The sequence below is a fragment of the Molothrus ater genome, chromosome 2 (assembly GCF_012460135.2).
Source record: "Molothrus ater isolate BHLD 08-10-18 breed brown headed cowbird chromosome 2, BPBGC_Mater_1.1, whole genome shotgun sequence".
Taxonomy (NCBI): Eukaryota; Metazoa; Chordata; class Aves; order Passeriformes; family Icteridae; genus Molothrus; species Molothrus ater.
The window spans coordinates 70,428,804-70,449,384 of NC_050479.2; the positions used below are offsets into that span (position 1 = coordinate 70,428,804).

The 20,581-nt window shown below is 41.9% G+C and overlaps 1 protein-coding gene across 3 annotated transcripts in view; it reads right to left on the bottom strand.

Annotated features, from left to right (window-relative positions):
• Nucleotides 1–12,820, bottom strand: part of CDK8 (cyclin dependent kinase 8) — a 68,749-nt gene extending 55,929 nt beyond the window's left edge. For all 3 annotated transcript variants that reach the window (XM_036404140.2, XM_036404139.2, XM_036404138.1), the window contains exon 1: nt 12,545–12,820. In XM_036404140.2, coding sequence (XP_036260033.1) covers nt 12,545–12,672 — 128 coding nt within the window. In that variant the 5' untranslated portion in view covers nt 12,673–12,820. The remainder of the gene's footprint in view (nt 1–12,544) is intronic.
• Nucleotides 12,821–20,581: the final 7,761 nt, after the last annotated feature.

Genomic DNA, 20,581 nt, shown 5'->3' on the forward strand with positions numbered 1-20,581 from the left:
ACTGAGATAAAATCCCAGATTTTGTCATGAAAGCCTCTTATATAATAATATATGAGAAAGGATTATGAATAATACAACCCAGTCAGAAAATCTGTGAATCTGAACTATTGTTTTAAGCATTTCAGCTAAAAAGAGCAGTTTACAACTCTTCTCTCCTCTACAAAGAGAGCATGAAAATAAAGAACATCTCTTTCCAGGAAGAGAAGGGAATAAAGTGCAGCTGGTACTAGTTAATCAGTAGATGAGATTAAATTCAGTTCATAAAGTAGTGTGACTTCTTTCATATTTTTCCTTGCCACTAAAAGCAGTATCTTCCACCCATTCTAATACAGATGCCAGCATTAGGACCTCTTTAAATTGTCACACACTCAAGGGTGCTCACTCCCAAAGGGGAGATTTCAGACTGCTTCCCCATTTATACAGAAATAAATATTATTTACTTCTTCAACTTCAAATGTGAGTTACACAAAAAATATGAATAAAAATGCATGGAAACATGTTAAAAATAAACAAAAACCAACCAAACAAAAATTAACAAAAAAAGGTGGTGTTCAACTGTCTAGAATCCGCTAGAGCTGAATGAAGTCTCCAAACAATACAGCATCTCTGCAAAACTTGTACATTGCAAAACTCAGAAAAATTGACAGAAATTTCATATTTCATTTTAATTTTACCCTGCTGTTCTCTTCTTTCTCTTCTTTTTTTTCTGGAAATGTAACAAAAATAAATGCCTTAATGCTAGGCAGTGAATATCTTGCAAGTTTGTCAATAATTTCTAGCTGAATTAAAAATTTAACTTAAGGTCTAGCAGAAAAATCTTATTTAAAATGTAAACATTAAACAATCCAGCAGAAGAAAAAAATTAAGACTTCTCTCTAAGGCAAAATTCCAATAAATTTGCATGGTAAGGGTTGGGTTTTTTCCCCTTTTGAAGACATGCACATGATACACAGAAAATGCGGAGGCAAAAGACAGCATATGCAAAAGCAGGGAAAAAAGACAGTTTGTGCTCTTCATTGTTGCCATCAGCCCCCTGCTGCCCCCCCCCCCCCCCATATAGCTTATCCTCAAAGTAATGCTTCAGAATGAGTCTAGTCAACACTTTAACATGCAATTTTTAGACTGTTTGCTTTAAAAAAAAGCAAAAAGAAAAACCTTTACTAAAGGATAGAAGCATATAAGGTGCACAGTTTTTCACTGAAGCTGGTTTCATGGACTCGGATTTGATTTTACAAGATGTCATATGAAAATAAAAGACCATATTACTCACCTCAATGCTAACACAAATAAATTAGTCCAGGGGAAAATGCATTAACAGAACTGAATTTATTAAAGGTCCAGCTAAGGCATCAATATTTTTTCCATTCCCAAAATACTTAGGAAGACATGGCAAGATCGCTGGGCCAGAACAGCATCATTATTTTTAACAGATAGCAAGGTTCATGCTGAGAATACTTTCTACTTCAAAATAAATCCTCCAATAATCAGAGCTTTTAATGGGTAAAGAAAAAGTATTTTCCAAAGCTGGAGGAAAAACCATCAACAGCAAGACAATAAATACAAGGGCTTCTGTGATGGTTGATGTGGTAAACGGCAATTACTGATTCCCTTTTTTCCTTTTGTTCTTAGATTTTATTTTTTTTTAATTAACAACTTTTGCCACAACATGTAGTTTGGCAGGAAGTTCAAAGCAACCAAGCAAATTCAATGATGCACTGTAAATGTGGTTCTTCTGATCTAAGAATTTGCTGCAGTCAAAAGGAAAGTCTTCTCTCAACATCTCTGCCTTGCTGCTCCCAGCCAAAAAATTCCCTTCCTTTATGCCAGCTGTGATCTGTGCCACACTCCATGACAGAACTCACTTCCTGCATTTTCCTAAGAGTTATCTACTTCTGAAAAAGAATTTAACTAATGTTAAGTAAGTTCACTAACATAGGTTAACTAATTCTGTCCATTTACAGCAGGGTACAAGGAGTATCAAAACCAGCATTAACAAAGTATGTGGTGAGAGCAAAAGACAGCAAAGGAATGAGTAAAGGACAGAGACAGAGATGGAGGAGAAAAAGCAAGATACCACTCGCTTCACACCCTGCTTTCTAGTGGTAATACCACAGGAAGTATGGCTGTCCATAACTCAAAAAACAGAAAAAAAAGAAAAAAAAAAAACCCAACAAAAAAGACCATCTCGCCATAGCCCTGCAACTAGCTCCATCACAAAATTTCTGCAGGGAGAGAATCCCTGGGATTTGGTTCTCTTTTCGTCTCTTAATACACAAAACTGTAATTTGACAGCCAGCCTAAAACCTAGGTTTAAATCCACACAATTATGAAGATCACTCCTATGAGATTAGCTGATGGGCAGCAGACCCCTGCTCCAGACTCAAAGCTCCATGGTGCTTTACTAAAGGTCATGGCAGTCTTACCAGTACTTTTATAGGAAACAAAACAACAAGTGCCTACACAAATTATCTCTAAAGGAAAAGACTGCTGTAATTCATCTGCACTTTCCTTCTCTTCTTCAGATTGCTCTTAACTCACCTCAGTACTTGTACCATTTCAGAAACTAGAAGCTGCATAAAGACAGCACAGCATTTCAAAGCATCAACTACAAACTGGGTTAAAGCACAGGTCTGTACTCCGGAAAGCCATAATTTCATTGGGTAATTTCTATTTTTGGCCCATTTTTCTTCAGTAGTCAAATCTATGACATTACTTGGTTTACACAGAAGAAGCAACATTATTTGCTGCTTTTAAAAAAAGCCTAACAGTCACAAACTCACTACTGCAGGAGCTACAAGTCTACAGATTATATTAGCTTATTTATTTGCCCTTAAGAGAATTCTCTTTCAGAAATGTATCCAGTCACTGAACAACTGTTTCTTCTCAATGACACTCAAGATTTCAGAGACTTTGCCCATCCCGTGCTCTCACAGACAAAAGAATCCTTGTCCATGGGAATAAATGAAGTTTTCACACAGACACTGCTCCACATTCCCGAGTTGTTGCCGGTTCTGTGATGAAGGAATTAGAAGCACCTACAATACTGAAAATAAGACTTAAACCAACAATGGCACTGTGTTTTGTGCTCCACTCCATTGCTATTGAGTTCTGTGATTCTCTCTGCTTTTTAGCAATTGCTTGCATTGAACTAGCACTTTCATGAAAGTGTCATTATAAACTCCACAATTGTTTTCTTAAACAATAATTAACTTGTGTGTGTGCAAAGAAAGGACCATTTTCCCAAACAAACAGCTCCACATCAAGTACAATGTGTTATTCGGAGATTGTGATGATCAGGGTAAAGCCCTATGATCAGCCCTTGCCTTCAGTATCCCAAGTAACACTCATCAGCAAAGCTTCTCCCCAATTATTTATGGCAAGCGATTTCCAAACAAACCTTCTGAGCAGCACAGATTCCTGGGAGATACCACTAATGACCTCTCACTATTATTTCACATCTCTAACTTCTCCATACAGAGGAGGACCATCTCTAAATTCAGCTTTAGTCTCTGGTAGGAAGCTTAACAGGATGCCTTTTGAAAATATAGTTAAGATTACATAAACTGCATTGTCCTTAGCCTATATTTTAACTCAATTGATGCATTTTAATAGACTTATGAAGTGCTGAATGTGTTTTGCAAGACTGTTCTCTCCATCTCAGCACCTACCATGGGTCCACTATCTCTGCTTTTGGTTCGCCTTACCAATTAGTACTTTCCACTTTCCAGAAAGTCCTTTTAAAATCTGATCTCACCACTGCCCCTTTCCAGCCTTTCATAACTGGGACAATTTAAAGCACAGGGTCATACTTTCTGGTTAGAAATTTGCTCCTTCCGATGTGCAACGATATCTCACCTTGACAACTGTCTGCACCTGAGACAGATCCCTCAATCACTGTCTTCACTGCTAATCCTTTAAGTTCTTTCATAATGTCTACATTCACTTTGCTCCTATTTCTTTATTCATCCTTCAGAGAAGACTTAATTTTTCAAAGAACATATCCTCACTCCCAAGGGCTTCCTTTATTCTACTATTTGAGCATGTCACATTTTTTTAATTGATGGGTTTAGAGTACCTACTCACCCTCAGTCATTGAGAGCCCAGCAAAGCTTCAAAAACTGTTCCCAGGCAGCTTGCAACACTTCACCATCTTGGCTCTCTTTTAGCTTTGAGAGGCCATCTCCTCCCACCACCATCCCTCATATTTTCTTTTTTAACTGAAGTGGTACTTCAAGCAGGTCTGTTTTTTTTTTAACCCTGTACAGATTCGGCATATGCCAGGAGCAAAGAACAACCCATGTTTATCACAGACAGTCCTCGGTAGTAATGGTTTCCATCTTTCACCCTACTGTAGGCCAGGTCCCAAGTTGATGCCCCCCTCTGTGCATGCCCTATCTGTTTCACTAACTAACTACTCATTACCATGAAGTTTTGGCTAGGCATTCTTCACTGCCCAGAAGCACCCACCTAAATGAAATGAGGCTAACAAGCCGTTCATTGCTGCATTCCCTGCTTTGCAGCCTCACTGATCCAACACAGCACAGGCAAACAAGTGGCAGATGTAAATGCAGTCCTAATGATATTGTTCCCCCGCCCTTACACTCCACCCACAGACCTTTCCGTGTTGCAATAGCTGGTCTTTCTTAAACGTCTTCTGGTATCTGGCAGTCACATAAGCTTCCAGTTGGGCTTTTACACAATGGAACTAACATAACAGTGAATGGCACTGTTAGCACATTTAATTGCGAGGGGTTGTTTTGTTCCACCCTGCTTAAATAGGATTGATGTTCACCCAAAAAGAAACGAGAGATTTTGAAAGCCAAGCTGTTCAAGTACAAAAAGTTAGATAAGATTCAAATTACAGTCAGGGACAAGTTTGCTGCCTTGGGGTCTTCAAGTCCCCCCAGGTAAAGCTTGCTCCAGTTGCTTTGATTAAGCTTCATACCTTGCTCAGAGGTTCTGTGAGAAAATGCACTTGATGAAACCTGACTTTCCAAGGCTTCATTGTGGGATTATCCCGTTATCTGAATGCAAATCGTAATTGGAAGTACATCTGAAGTTAGGGCTCCCCACTCACAGGGTAATGCTATGCCTCTCACAGAAAATGTATCTTGGCCAGAATTAAAAAGTCGAATCAAGAATTTTCTGCAATTCAGATCCTTTTGTATTTCAAGTTCTCAGCTGCACTTATTTTTCACACACACAGTAATGAATTGAGTCTTCATTTTTAGAGCAACTCTCAAGTGTCCTTTATTCAAATGTCAACATCTTGTATGCAAGGTGTTACAAGCACACAGCAGAGCTTTCCCAGAAAAACAGGCAGATTGTTTCAGTGACCTTTAGTTGTGTTCTTGCCTGTTCACAAAACGTGCATTTTTTCAAGGATAATTTTAATTTTTGATGTTTAGGCTAGCATCTGTAGTTGAGAAAAATCATTATGCTCTCTCGAACATTTTGTCCTTTAAAAAGTATCTGCAGCTTTAATCATGGCTTATACAGTTCTTTTCCTGCAAATTCTAAACTGACTGCACAATATGTTTTGCCATACTACCACTTAACACTCAAGGTTGTTAAGAAGCTGTTGAATAGAAACTGTTTTCTGAACAGCAGTATCTTTTTGCTTAGTGTCACACAATCTTACAAGCACTCTTTGGCATCCAAATGCTCTTATAATTAAGTCAGACTTTCACTAGGTTATGCAAAAAAACCCGTGCAATAGGGCAACATCAGTAGAATCCTCCATTAAAAAAAAACCCCAGAATATAAAATGGACTATCCAGCACCTTTCCTATATAATCTACTAAAGACTTTGTATGCTTCTGTATACAATTCAATATATTTATTCATAAAATCACAGAATGGTTTGGGTTGGAAGGGACCTTAAAGATCATCTAGTGATTTCCAAACTCAAGCAGCTATCTCTCAAATGGGAAGCCTCAACACACAGAAGTTAGCAATTCATTCACAAGTAGCCCAACAAAAAATTGTAACTATGAATAAAGCTAGGGCTGTAATCCCAAATGTGCTATTATGGGGCTTGACAAGGTCTCAGAAACCATTTGTTGAGCCTTGGAGGAGACAAGAAAGAACAGCAGGCTAGCCAGCCAGAACACAAAACCCTCCTGAATGGTTATCAGCCTGCACGTAGCAGTAACATGCAGCATTACTTGCCAAGCTCACAAAGAAAAGATGTGGGACGGTGGAGGGAGAGAAGCATGAGAGGTACAGCACCGGGGGGATAAAGCCTGAAACTGAAACTTTATTCCCATCCACTCACAAAACACAGACTTCTCTACTCTAAACTCAAGGCTGCTTTACAGTTGAAGGCTACCAGAAAGAAAAGCACGCCTTTTATCAGCAGCACTGTTCTGTGACAACACAGCCTCCTGTACAATCAACACCCTCAAAAACGAACCCCTATTCTCTAAGGGGACATCGCGTACACGCGTTAGCCACTCCATGCCCCCACTATTTACACATATTACTGTAATTTATAAATCCAGAATCAAACTACATGGAGACAGACCTCTGGTGTTTTTCTTTCTTGTTTTGCAACACTACTTTCATAGCCTCTTCTCTGTACTTGTCATAAGCTTTGGGTAGGAATGAAACACCAACTCACCTTTGCTGCAGGGTATGAAAATAAATCAACACATCTGTGACAAGATAACAAAAGATCACACCAAATAAGGTCCAAAGGCCACAGCAGGACTCTCTCAACCACACGACCTTAAAAACCTGTAAAGCCTGGAGCCATGTAACCGGGTGAGAAGGGAAGGAAGAAGATAGAAGACAGTTAAAAGAGTGGTTGACCAGAAAAATGTAAGAGCACAAGACTTTATGCAATATGGCATGCCTACCTCATTATGTAGATACAGTTTAATTAGGAACTTTGTAACTACTATGGCGAAGGATCCAAAAGAGACTCAGGGCATATATTTTAAGAAGGTAATACCACATATTACATACATAAATAAAGTTTGTGGCATTTAGAAATTCCACACCACTGTTGACAGGAGTCAGAAGCCAAAGGCTTGCATGCCAGCTCTGCAGGTTCTCACCACCTGCCTGCAAACTCCACCAACTACTTCGGGTCAAAACAGCTGAAATCAACACACAAACATTCAGCCAAAAACAACAACAACAAAATCACCATTGAGAGAAGACAAGAGTTGTCTGGAAATTTATAGTGAAAACTAATAGCATGAGGTTCATGACATAACTCCTATAAAGGCTCCATACAGAACTAATCAAGACACTTCAAGTCCAGCCCCACTGTTTCACTTCTCACCAAGTAAAATTTTAACTCATTACTTGTGGCACTCCCAAATTCTGTGTAATGTGGTAAATTAATGTGTAGAAAATTCTCAAAGCCAAGAAACGTTTATAACATATTATAATTAGAAAATAGCTTCTAATTGTAATAGTGTAAATTGTAGCATCTGTATTGTCTCATCCTTCACGTGACACTAAAAATAGATTAAGTTTTTAAAATGCCTCTCAGCTGCCTCATCTCTAAGTCAGAAAAAGACTTAATCTGACATGTACCTCTCAGTAAATATAAGTTTGATTTAGAACTTGACAAAGTAAGTGATTACTTATCCAATATAACTCAATCAATACACACTCACAACACAGACAAACTGGAACTCATCTGCTAACCACCCTATGAAGGGCCAGAAAGTAGTTTAGTGTTAAAAAAAAAAACAAACATCACCAAAACTCAGAATTCCTGAAGCAAGCAAAAGCAGTTCTTCTGCATCTATTACAGAGCTTTGCCTGATCTGTAAGTGAGCAATGAACTTCTACAGTTACAACAGTCAGAACTGACTGGTTTTGACAACATTACAGAAGAGACACTATGCTCTTATCATTTCCCTTCAACAATAGGTTATGCAGTTTATCTACACTGCATTAAAATATTTTATGTTTCCCGAAAACATTCCAGGTCATCCATCTTCAAATGCTGTGAAACAAAAATAGCACAAGAATCTTGCACACTACCCAAACCATTCATTATTTTATCTAACTTAAACAGTTCTGCCTTCTCTATCTTCCAAGATAAATATTCCTCATCCCTTCAGTTTCTCTTTATACAAGATTTTCTGAGAGAGAATCAAAATTCTTGCAATATCCTTTAATTGGTAGGTAGAAAGTAATGTCACATTAGAGATTATGCAACCCAATAACTTACTGGACATCTACTAGATTTCCACCATTCTGCTTCTTTTACAACTCAGACAAACCCTCAAGGGGAGAAAAAAAGTAGATTACATTTGACTGCTTGAAGCACACAAGATGTATTTTCATAGTGCCAATTACAATGTGTCAGTGGGTTCAAATTAAACAATCTGCTCCCCTACGTACAGCAATACTTCCAACACAGAACTCTAAGTGCTGAAATTACAAAAAAAAAAAAAAAAAAAAAGTCCAATTCCACTTGTGTTCGGGACCAACATCACTTCTCACAGTTCCTGACAACAACTAGGACAGCACCAGTTTGCTTAGTGTTGGTTTCCCACCTTCGGTCTCACCACTCAAGTCTCTTTCCAAGAGATTAGGAAAGCTTTCAATAAAGCACCAGGGAACATTTCTACAGTTCAAGACCCTCAATTACATAATTTTTTTGCTGTTGTAATTAAAAAGTTAGATACTGCCTAACAGGGACATTCAGTAATTTCTTATTCTCATCCAAACCACATCCAATAAACAGGAAAAATGATTATTTGGAAACACTCCAAATTGCCACTGAAACAGTCAGCCTTCCTCCGCAGAATAGGCTTCTCTCTCAGGTTTCTGACTATAGCTGTACCATAAAAAGGGAGAGGAGAGCCAAGAAAGCAGTGGAAGACCAATCCCAGTAAGCCTGGGAACTCGTGGGCAGCACAAGGTGCCAGCCCCAGGACGGGCTGTACCTCCTGTGCTGCACAAGCTGGGCAGCCAGGCTTGCACCAGAGACCCCGGTGTCCTGCCACCTCAGTCTGCCCATGACTGGCACTCAGCTCCCAAGGAGTTGCAGAGAAAAAAAAAGTAAAAACAGTAGATCTGCATGCCAGTTCACACAACAAAAACTGCTGGCATATTTTACAAGTCCTGCATAAGTCAAATAGGTAGATTTAATAGCAGGGTTGAGCAGTGTTCCTGAGGGAGCACCCAAGTGGCACATAAGGCAAATTTTATGCAGGAAATAATGGACATTTTCTGGACCCCCAAAAAAAAAGGTAAACTATCCTACAAACACTAGAGATGAGCAACAGTTCCTTTATCTGAAGACTGATGCTCACCATGCCATGCCTGTGTTCTCTTCCCAGTGCATACCATTAGAGTCAAATGTCTTCTTGTACACCTTTCTGCTACAAAAATAAACCCCATTAGCGTCAAATGCTTCTTTGTACATCTTTCTGCTATAAAAATAAACCCCATCAATTCCAGATTTTGCTCTAAGCAGGTTTTAGAGCCCACTGCAGGTACTGCACTGATGAAAAAGACACCACCATCCAATAAAAAGCCAGGAAGATTCAACCACCTAGACAGACCACAAACTTAAAATAGAAGAGATTAAAATAAAAACTCCAGAATACCATTGTGCTTCAGGCAATGCATCAGATAGAGCCCAATTATGATGCCTGACACTGTCACTCAGCTGATTCAGATTCAGTTGGGTAAAGTTTGGCAAGTAATATGTGAGAAATGTCCATGGACCTGTACCTGGTGATGCTCTGAGATGGACCCCAAGCCTCACCTTGAGGCAAGGGGCACTGCAGGGCTACACTGGCTTTTTTTTCTTGGAGCAAGGCATGAAAGAAACCCTGGTTACACTCCCATTTGGTCACCAGCACACATACCACAGGACACCTCTCCTTCATTAGAAGGATTCTCACTCCATCAAGATTCCTGAAAGACTGTCCTCCAAAATACTCCTGTGTAGATCCAATGATGCAATTAACTTCCTAGGATTAGGATACAGAGCTGCTATCTAGTTTTCAACTGCCTTATTGCACCTCTGAGGCAGCTGTAAAACATGTAAAGCAGTAAAATAAAAATAAAAAAAAGGAGGGGAAGACTGCAGCTGTACTACAGAGACTGCTGTATTCTAGAACTGGGTTTTATCACCAAGGGCCTCAGAAGAAACATTTGCACAAACTCAATTACTAAAATTTAGTTATTTTTTGTGATCCTTCTATCTCCTAGTCATCCATAGTAGAAGATGTCATTTAAGAAAAAGCTGAACCAGTACTGTTAACAAAGTATTGGCAGTCCTGCATGCCATTCTTCAAAGTACTACAAGAATTACCATGCATATCTTAGAAGATTTGTGCTACTTTAATTTAAGAATTAGAATCATGTAGCAAAATTTAAAGAACGCTTGTAAACTCAAGGGAAATATAAAAAATAAAGTTTGAGCTGTATAGACTCTAGAAACAACTGAAAAATTATTGATCCATCATTACTTACCATTACTAAAACAATGCAAGAGTATGTTTTGAATATATGCATGTACAAATAAACAAATACTGAACTCTGCTGCAGGAACTCCCCACCACAGGACATAACCTCCATCCATTACTACAGCTTCAGGAACATTAACTGTTATTACTAAATGTTATTATTAGCTTCTTTGATTTAACTAATTCCCTCTGGATAAAAGGATGTAAACAAAGCCCTCAACTTCAAGCCTAATTCCATCCTTATAATTTAAGATCACACATGTACAAACATATTACAAGCTGCAAAACCATCTATGGATGCTTCTAGTTTACATATTTTAGGGACCGTCCAAGGGCAGTTACACAGGATATTTAAAAGAAAAAGTTTTCAGAAGTCAGAAAGGCAAATGGGAGGTATTACGGAAAGGGATGGGAAACAAGGCACTAAATGAACAACAAAGCAAAGAAAAAAAGGAGACAATATACACTGCTTATCTTTTTCTTTTTTTTTCCCGCAAACTTTAATCAAATACCATACCTTGATTTCCCCCCTCATCAAAAGTGAAAATCTAAAAACATGTGCATCCTATTGTAAAACCACGTTCGAGCAACTATCCATTTTTAAAGCAAACAATTCCATTTTTTGCTGTAATTTCTCAAAACAGCAGCATTTTCAAACATTCTCTCCCAAACAACATCAAGCAGACCGATAATTTCACCAAAACTGCTTCAGCAGTACGACATGCTGAATTCCCTACACGTTGCTGCAGTCCAACATGCTGAACAGCTGCAAAGCTGCCTGACACAAACATTAGAAATGTAGCCCTATCTTTCAGTACCTCGACTTATTTTTCATATTACAGATCTCTGTATGGGCAGAGAAACCAGGGCTGGGTATATCAGCAGCATTTGTGCCTGCATATAAGGAGACTTGAGGCAACAGCTTATCACACTTACAACTGGTTTGTTGTTTTTTGGTTGTTTTTTTTCTCTTGCTCTCCCAGAATAGAGAGAATTCGGGCAAGATAAGATTTTTTCCTACGGACAGTTGGAAGGATCCAAATATAAACGTTCTGCGAAAAAAGTAGTTACCTGACTCCTACCATCAAACAAAATTCAGGCTGAAGTAACTGTGCTGCAATTAATATCAGCATGTTTAATACAGAGACGAGACAAGGTGCAACCATTTTCATTACAGCTGTTTTCCACGTAACAGCCAGAGCATTTCCTTCTAGAATCAAAAGCTTATGTAAACACAACCAGATCGTATTTTGGCCATGATTGACCACTGTCTGCTTTAAAGTTCATTTATTCAATGTAAAAGTAATAGCCAGACTTTTGAAATGCACCTTACTGGAATGACAGCATACAGAGCACCACTGCGGTGAGACTTTAAGAGAAAGATTAGATGCAATTCAAAATTTAGAACCTGCTACAGGAACAACCCGTGCCTCTCCCGTTTCTCCTGCTCCCTACTTCCTATTGTTTCGCTGTTCAGCAAGTGATGCCATGCCACGGAAGAGGGAAACCTAAATGACAGTTTCATTCGGTCTTTCTTCAAAACGTTTATGCCAAGCAATTAATTTACTCAGGTCTAGAACAAGAACTGCTCATACACAAAAGGTGGCTTAAAGCATCCTAAAGCCCCAAAAGCACGAGGAGACTTTGGCTTCTGAAGCAGCCAGCAAGACGACCCAAAATGGTGACTACAAGTAATAAATCATATTAAAAAAAAAAAAAGCATTGTTAAAAACAACAACAAAAAAACCCTGTTCTATGAGCCGATGATCAGGCTGAACAGTATAAGCGGCCACTAATTTACTCATAACGAGAATCCATTAAGGGAACGGTTTTCCTCGGGCGCAAAATTTGTTTCTCCAAGCCCACCCGCTACCGAAACACGACTCCGGCACAGCGCTGAGGGGCTCGCAGTGACCCGGGGGGAGCCAGGCGCCGGCCGGCCGGGGATCCGGCCGGGCCGGAGAAAGGACGGCACTAACGTGGGGAGCGGGGGGAGGCACACGAGCCTGCGGGGCAGGAGGCGCCCGGGGGAAGGAGGGCGCGGGCGGGCCGGGGGTCCCGCGGGGAGCCGCTCGCTCGCTCGCTCGCTCACTCACCCGTCCTTGCGCTTGGCTTTGTAGACGTGCCCGTAGGTGCCCCTGCCCACCTTGCAGCCCTCGTACTCGAAGAGGTCCTCCACCCGCTCGCGCTCCCCGGTCAGCTTCACCTTGAAGTCATAGTCCATCTTGGGCGCCCGCCGCGATCCGCCGCCGCCGCCACCCCCGGCAGCCGCGCCCCGCCCCGCCGCACACACCGGGCGGCGGCAGCAGCAGCAGGAGGAGGAGAAGGAGGAGGAGGCCCCCGCGCCGCCCGCGGAACATCCAGCGGCGGGGCTGCTCCTTTCGCTCCGACCCCCAGCCCCCGGCGCTCCCTCCCTCCGTCCCTCCCTTCCCCGCGCCAGGAGCAGCACCGCCGCCGGTCCCCGGGCGGGCTCTCGGGGCCGCGCCCGCGCGCGCTGCCGCAAACGGACGTCGCAAACCGCGGGCACCTCCCCGGCCGCGAGCAGCGCACCACGTGGAAGGGGCCGTCCCAGCGTGCCTTGCAGCCGCACGCCGGGAGGTGTAGTACAGGCGGAGGGAGGGAGGCTGGGCCGCGCTGCATGCCGGGAGCTGTAGTTCGTGGGCAGGGCACGAGGGGCACGGGGCCCGCCATCAGCAGCCACCGCGACCCGCGCTCCGTCCCTTCCCGGGGCCTCGGCTACCGTGAATATCCCGGTCCCCGGCTCGATCCAGGCTGGCGAGGGCAGAGGTCCCTGCTGCTCTGAGCATCTCTTAGCATCTCTATAATTAAGACAATTCCATAACTATGAACATGGACAAAATCAGAGAATCACAGAATCTTTTGAGTTGGAAGGGATCCATTAGGTTCATCGAGTCCAGCTCCTGGCCCTGCACAGGACCATCCTCAAGAGCCACACCATGGACCTGGGAGAGTTGTCCAAGCACTTCTTGAGCTCTGTCGGGCTGGTGCTGTGACTGCTTCCCTAGGGAGCCTGTGCTGGTGCCCAACCACCCTCTGGGGTGAAGAACCTATTTCTAATATCCAACCTAAACCTCCCTGACACAACTTCAGGCCATTCCCTCTGTGGTCCTGTCACTGGCACCACAGAGCAGAGATCAGTGCCTGCTTCCCTGTTTCCCTCCATGAGGAAGTTGCTGACTGCAATGAGGTCTCCCCTCAGTTTCCTCTGCTCCAAGCTGAACGGACCAAGTGATCTCAGCCGCTCCTTCTCCATCTTGGTTGCCTTGCTTTGGACTCTTTCTAATAGCTTAATGTCTTTCTTATATTGTGGTGTCCCAGGCTGCTCACAGCACTCAAGACAGATGGATGTCACAGCGCTGACAAACCTGCTCTCTGTGTGGCTGCTGAGATCAGTCAGGATGTGTGGCCGCATTTCTGTTCACAGAGAAAAGCAAGGCACAGCTTCCCAAGGATATTTTCTGGGAATCGCAGCGAGGAACCTCAGAGAAAGAAGAAACAATGCTTATCTCATTTGCTGCGCCTGTGTTTGTGCAAAAATAGAATGCAATATGGAGATTGTTTACCCAAAGTGAGATTGTTTTTTTTCCTTGGCCTATCAAGGCCAAGCGCGTGTGCAGACTGTCGGTCAGCAGACAGTCACGAGATTCTGGGCAGTTGAGTGGAGTTGAGTCCTTGGGCAGATTCAGTTTAGATGTAATGTAATACATTGTAATATAGCACAGAATAATATAGTATAATAAAGTAATTAATTAGCCTTCTGATATGCATGGAGTCCTCCTCGTCATTTCCTCCCTTCGTCAGGGTTGCCCTGCATTTTACTATAGGGATGTAATACAAAAACTCTTGTGTTTAGCAAGGCCCTTGTATGTGACCAGTAACTGGGCATTTCCCAATTCCCGTCCTTGGCTGACAGAGCCGGAGTCACCCACCCAACACAAAGTCAGCTGGTAATTTTGTAGAACAGGCAGCTTGGAACTAAACTAAAGCTACAGCAATCTCTACTTACAGCCCAGCTTTTGGCATTTTTAATAGTCATGCATGCATGCTTCACGTTTCATGTCAAGAATACAGCATATTGAATAAATAAGTAGGCACTCAAATCCCCTAACTTAGAGATATCAAAGAACGTGAGGGCTCCTGAAAGAAGCAACAACATTCTGGAATAATCTAAAATAATTTCAATTTTCAATTATAAGTCTTAATTTTCATTTACACATTAGTACTGAAAATTGGGGATTGTGCCTGCTTCCCAGGCTGGCATCACTCAATCAGACTCATGACAGATGCCCACAGTTGGACTTTCAGTGTGTTGCTATGTAGTTGTTAGGGATATTATGTATGTTGAATAAAGCAATTAGGCACGTGTTACAAAAAATAAGTGCAATTGAGAGAAGCAGCAAAATTACACTTTATTTGCCCAGCAAATCAACTAAATTTTAGTACATTGCCCAGCACTTCACTATACCAACCAAACAGACACAGGTCAGGGCAGCCCAGCAGAAATCAAACAATCTGGAAGATGCCATCCACTTTACAAAGTTCATCCATCTCAGCCCCATCTCTGCTTTCAGGGACTGCTTGGCTTTGGGGACTTTCAGGGACAGTAAGGGACCAAGCTTGCATGGCCAAACCCACCATATACAGTACCTCTGGCCTGCTCCCCACCCTCAGTCCTATCAGCAGGGGAGGTAGCAATAACCACACTTCTGTAACTTTGTACTCTTCTGTGTGTTATTTATCACTTTTTTGTGGAGGCAATGAACATCCAAACTCCTCCACATGGATCCAGTTACTGCATGGTAATTAATGGCTGGGATTAGTCCAGCCCGAGCTGAAACATTGCAGGGTGTGGAAGACAAACAATGTCTGCTTAGAAAGGAAAGAGATCATGAAGGAATACAAGAACAGACAATCCAGATTAATTTTCTGATGACCTGTGCTATGTTTCACATTTGCATAAAACATTTGGAAAGAATTCCATACTTTGACAAACTCTGAGAAATCAAAACCACAACCAAAATATCTTCTTTTCCAGATTGTTGGTCCTGTTCTAAGAATATTTACAAGTTTGCTTGAATGTTTCTTTCCTTAGTTTTACATACCATTTGAATTGTATGCCTTCCAGAATGAGTGTAGCTGTAAACCTGGTGCACCCTTCGCTCTGTTTTCACTTCAGGTGCTTGCATTGAAACCAGTGTTTGATTTTACCAGTTCAGACGTATGGTCCCCAACTCAAGAGATATTTGAAACAGAAAGCACACTTTGGCTCTTTTTATAATGAAAAATAAATATTGACATTTCAAGGTCAACTTTCAACTCTCTTTCATGGAAAGATGCGTACTTTCTGTGCTTAATTTTAAAAATCTGTCACAGTGTAATATAATTTCAAGGAAAAGTTTAATTTGTGGTCTGCTCTTCAAAAGACAGACACAGACACAATCAGGATCTGGTATTCTTGACACTCAGGTCTCCATCCCCACAGTGGCCCTTTCAATTGAGAGGATTTCTTATCTCTTACTGCCTGTTTTTCGTTCCCTTCTCTCATGCTCTCTCAGGACTCAGTTTAAAAATATATGCTTAACACATCCTGCTGAAGTTAGATTTTTGGAGCTTTCCTCTTTCTCTTTTTTCCTCTAACAACATTCATGGTTTGCTTTAGCATATCCTTCTGTTCTGAGTTTGTGTAAATCCTAATATGCCCAGAACACACACACTTTTGACATTTTTTGGTCTGGCATCACTACAGATGTGAAGAATGTCCAAGTTCTCCACAGGAAAGCCACTGTTACTATGTTAGCACTGGTAACGTGCAGTGGGTTGGAGACAGTTATCAAAGCGAGCTGTGACCGGAGAGAACAGTAGTCAAGGAAGACTGACACCAATAAACACTTCTGAATGTATTTCAGGGCATTGTCTTTCAGGTGAAAGCCTGGATTTTCTGGGAACAGGCTGGATTGTGACAATAAGTAAATGCTGTCACCTGGGGGATGGGTGTGTGGAAGAAGTTTTGCAGCGACTTCTGTGAGCCACAATTTTGTGAGAATTTTGATAAGAGAATCCATGTTTACCCCTGAAAGAATTTCCTACCAAGGTCGTTGATGTAGAAACCAAGAAAGAGAGAAGGACAAATAAGAGAAATCTGCAACTGTCTATTTCAATAAGCACTTTGTTTGTCTTTCCTGACCAATGAGTAAAGTGTAAACTTATGTTTTGTAAGAATGTATAAAAAGCATGCATACTTTGAAGCCTTCTGAAAATGGAGTGTTGCTTTGTATTGTGACCATCTCAACTATGACATGGGAGCAGCAATATTGAGAACAAAGCTGGTTTTGGGAGGGGTTGACACGGGCAGTCTCTTGGTGATCCTCTGGCCAGCCCACACCTCCTGGCCCTGGCCCATGCCAAGAGTGCCAAGAGATTGACATGGGGAGTGACATAAGATTAGGTGGGAAAATAGTAGTGAACAACTTCAGGGCAAAACCCTTGAGGAAACTGAAGGGGGTACATGGAACAAACCACTCTAAACTTACAATAAGGAGCAGCTTAAAATTACAACAGAAAAACAATCTACCCCAAGGGATATGAGTTTGCATGCTTGTGGCCATGGTGTTAGTGCTAGAGTCAAAGTTTGTGAAGCAAAGCTTACAGCTGGGAAGTGTACAGCGAGCTACTTGCTTTTTGTTTTGCCTTCAAAAATAGAATAAAAATAAAGAAAAGCAAACTAATATTTTTGCTTTCTCATCTGTGTATTTTATAAGTAGATAACCTACAACAGTCTCCCCATGCCATTAGAGTGTGTGCTCATTCCACTTACTAATTTGCCTAATTTGAGCATACTTTTGCTTTTCAGAAAGCTTTTCATGAAGCTGTAGCTACCTGCTAAAATTTTCCCATATCCCCATACAGACATTCTTTAGTGGTGACTGAAGTGTTCCCAGCTTGGTATTGACTGAAAAAGTGCAGTCCTGCTAAGTGCTACACATCTTCAATTTTTTGTTTAGTCCAGGGAGAGGCTGAAGGTAAGACAATAATGTGGTGGCACTTTTTCCTTTTCTGTATGTAAAAAAAAAACTGTCATACTTGCACAGTCTGAGTATTTTTCAGAAACTTTGCAATTTTTATGTGCAGATGAGTGAGCTGAGTAGTGGCAGCACTTAAAAAAAGCAGTTTATTTAATACAGATAACTAAAGTGCTGATTCTACAGTTTCCTCTGTAAAACAATGTGTTGGGCTTTTTTCCATTCAACTATATTTTACTATAAAACTGATCTAACAAAGCATCCTAGATTCTGGCTGGAATGCAAGCTACTAACAAACATACATCAGTCCTTTGGATCCAGGTGCTGTATAGGAGAGTTGTGCTTGCATTCAGTGAAACATCTGTTTGCCAGACTTGGGACCACCTACGGTAACAATCAGCCTATGTTATGCTCCTGACAGAGATTCAGTTGTCACCATCCCTGGAGGTATTCAAAAGACATGCAGATGTGGCACTTGGGGACATGGTTTAGTGGTGTAGTGCTGGGTTAATGGTTTGGACTGGATTTTAAAAGTCTTTTCCAAACTAAGTGATTCTCTGATTCTGCCTCTGCAAATCTTGAAAATTCAGGCCATGAACTTGTGGTCACTTTTGTTACTGAGAAAAGCCCTGCCTGAGAGGAAATAAACCCTGAAATTAAATATAACTTTATATTTTTTCATATAATCATAGAAATATTAAGGTTGGAAAGGACTCTGGATGATATCTAGGACAATATCCTGCTCAGAGCAGGCTACTCTTAAATTCAGGTTGCTTGCGGGTTTTTCCACTCAAGCCTTTATGGAGGGAGATTCCATAGTGTCTCTGGACCTCCAGGTGAATTTTTCTGTCCTTCTCTCAATACAAATCCTGCCTCTGTCTTTTCAGTAAGCTCCTTGTCAGTATTGGCAGGCTGCCCATTATTCCAGCTGGAAGAAGTCCTAGAGCCCACAGCCTCTCTCACATGGTGAGTGCTCCAGCCCCATGACCATCTTTGTGCACTCAGCAGAACTCACTCCAATTCATCAGGAATTTTCCGTATCAGGATTGTTCTACTGGAGACCCCCAAACTGGGCATTGTATTCCACACACAGGCAAACAAGAGCCATGTAAAGGGTAGTAGTCACGTCCTGGTAATCAATTTTCTGTATTCACAGGATCACAGAATGGGTCAGGTTGGAAGGAACCACAATGGTCATCTGGTCCAGGTTCCCAGCTCAAGCAGGGTCCCTTAGAACACGTTAACCAGGGTTGTGTCCAGACAACTTTTTGAATATCTCCAGGGAAGGAGACTCCAAAACCCCTCTCAGCAGCCTGTTCCACTGCTCAGTCATCTGCACAGTAAAAAAGTTCTTCTTCATGTTCAGGTAGAATGTCCTGTGCATCAGTTTCAAAGGGCCCATTGCCCTTTGTCATATTGCTCAGCACCACCAAAAAGAGCCTGGCCCCATCCTTTTGACACACTATATACCTTGAATGTTGGAACCCTGGATGCTGAGAATAGAGCTACTTTCTAAAGAACCTAAAAGACAGAACAATCAAATTAAATCCAGGTTCTCAAATTCTTTATTACAAAACTTAGTAATTGCCTGAGGTTTGCTGCCCTCCAGAGGCTATTTTTATTATAGTTGCAAAGAGACAGTTTCACTGTGGACAGCACTGCTACAGTGCAATAATATTTTAAGATCTACTCTTGTCATTTTGTATTAACAACACAACATAAAATGAACAAGTACTTTACTTAGTTATAGTGTGCTGTTGTGAAACATCACTATGAACAGGACATGGACACCAAATTCTGTGCTGGAGAACGGGTCAGTGGAAAATAAACTAATTCAGTAAAAGGTTTTGGTATGGAAACGTGTTTATTCACCCATCTAAATCATAACTTCCTTCTGGATGAAGAGTGTGTATGTGGGCTTGATAGCAGAGGAGATGTTGTGTTTGACTATGGAACAATGATTAGTAAAAGTGGGCTGTGAGAGGAAAAGATTAAAAAAACATAACTAAAACCTATATATATATATATATATATATATATATATATATATATAGTATATATACTCTGACATTAATTATGAAAATAAATTGGATCTTCAGGCAAGGTGAATCATAATAGAATACTAATTATTTATACTGTGCCAAGGCACACGAAAAACAAAGAGGTTGCCAGTTTCTGAATGCAGTGAGCAAAGAGTAGTTCCTGATCTGGCCTCAGTATTAAGAATCTGTACCAGCCGTCAGTTTGTCCCATGGAAACCACCTAATGGCAGAACAGGAATTACCACCAAACGTAAATATAACATTTGTGCAAACTCTTTTCCTTAAGCAGAATAGAGAAATCCTGGGTGTGTTGTGGAAGAACCTTCCCGGAGAGCAGCCCTGAGCCCTTCCTCGCACCTCATCCATTACCGAGGGCGCTCCTTTGTACGAGACCAGCTGTACAAAAAATACCCAAACTCTTGTTTATTTTAGTTTGAACACAAGAGCACTTTGGACGTGAGAGGGATGAGGCAGAGGTTTCACACAGAAGCACCCTACTGGGGAAATCCCCTCATTTAGCCGATTCAGAGAGTTTGTGCAAGGTGTGTGGAGACAAACCCGCACGAGCAGCTCGGGCCCCACCCACACTGTGGGTGCCCTCGCGGTGTCCGCCACTAAAACCGGCAAAATCTTGTGGGAGGTTCCGCGTCTCGCGTGGGAGAACTTCTACCCAAGGCTCTGCAAATGAAGTCACTAAAATCGTGGCTTGCGGTGACGACACCCAGCAATTATTTTTTGAACGTTTTAGAAAAAGTTCAGTGGGAGATTCCTGCAGAAAGAAACGTAAACAAAAAGGGAAGAAAGGGAGGCAAAGTGACGGAAGAAGGAAAAGCGTCCCATTTAAAATCGCGGCAGCCTGGGGAGGAGGGAGCGGAGAGAAAAGCGGTTCCACGATCAATCTCGTTCCTTACGTAAGGCAGCACACAGAGCCCAACGCGCCTGCGCGCCGGGGGGCGGGGCTCGCGGTGGGGGCCGCCCCCTCTCTCGTGCACGGAACCTGCGCCGGCGGCGCCGGCAGCCACCCGGACCGCAATCGGTGCTGGAGCCGGCA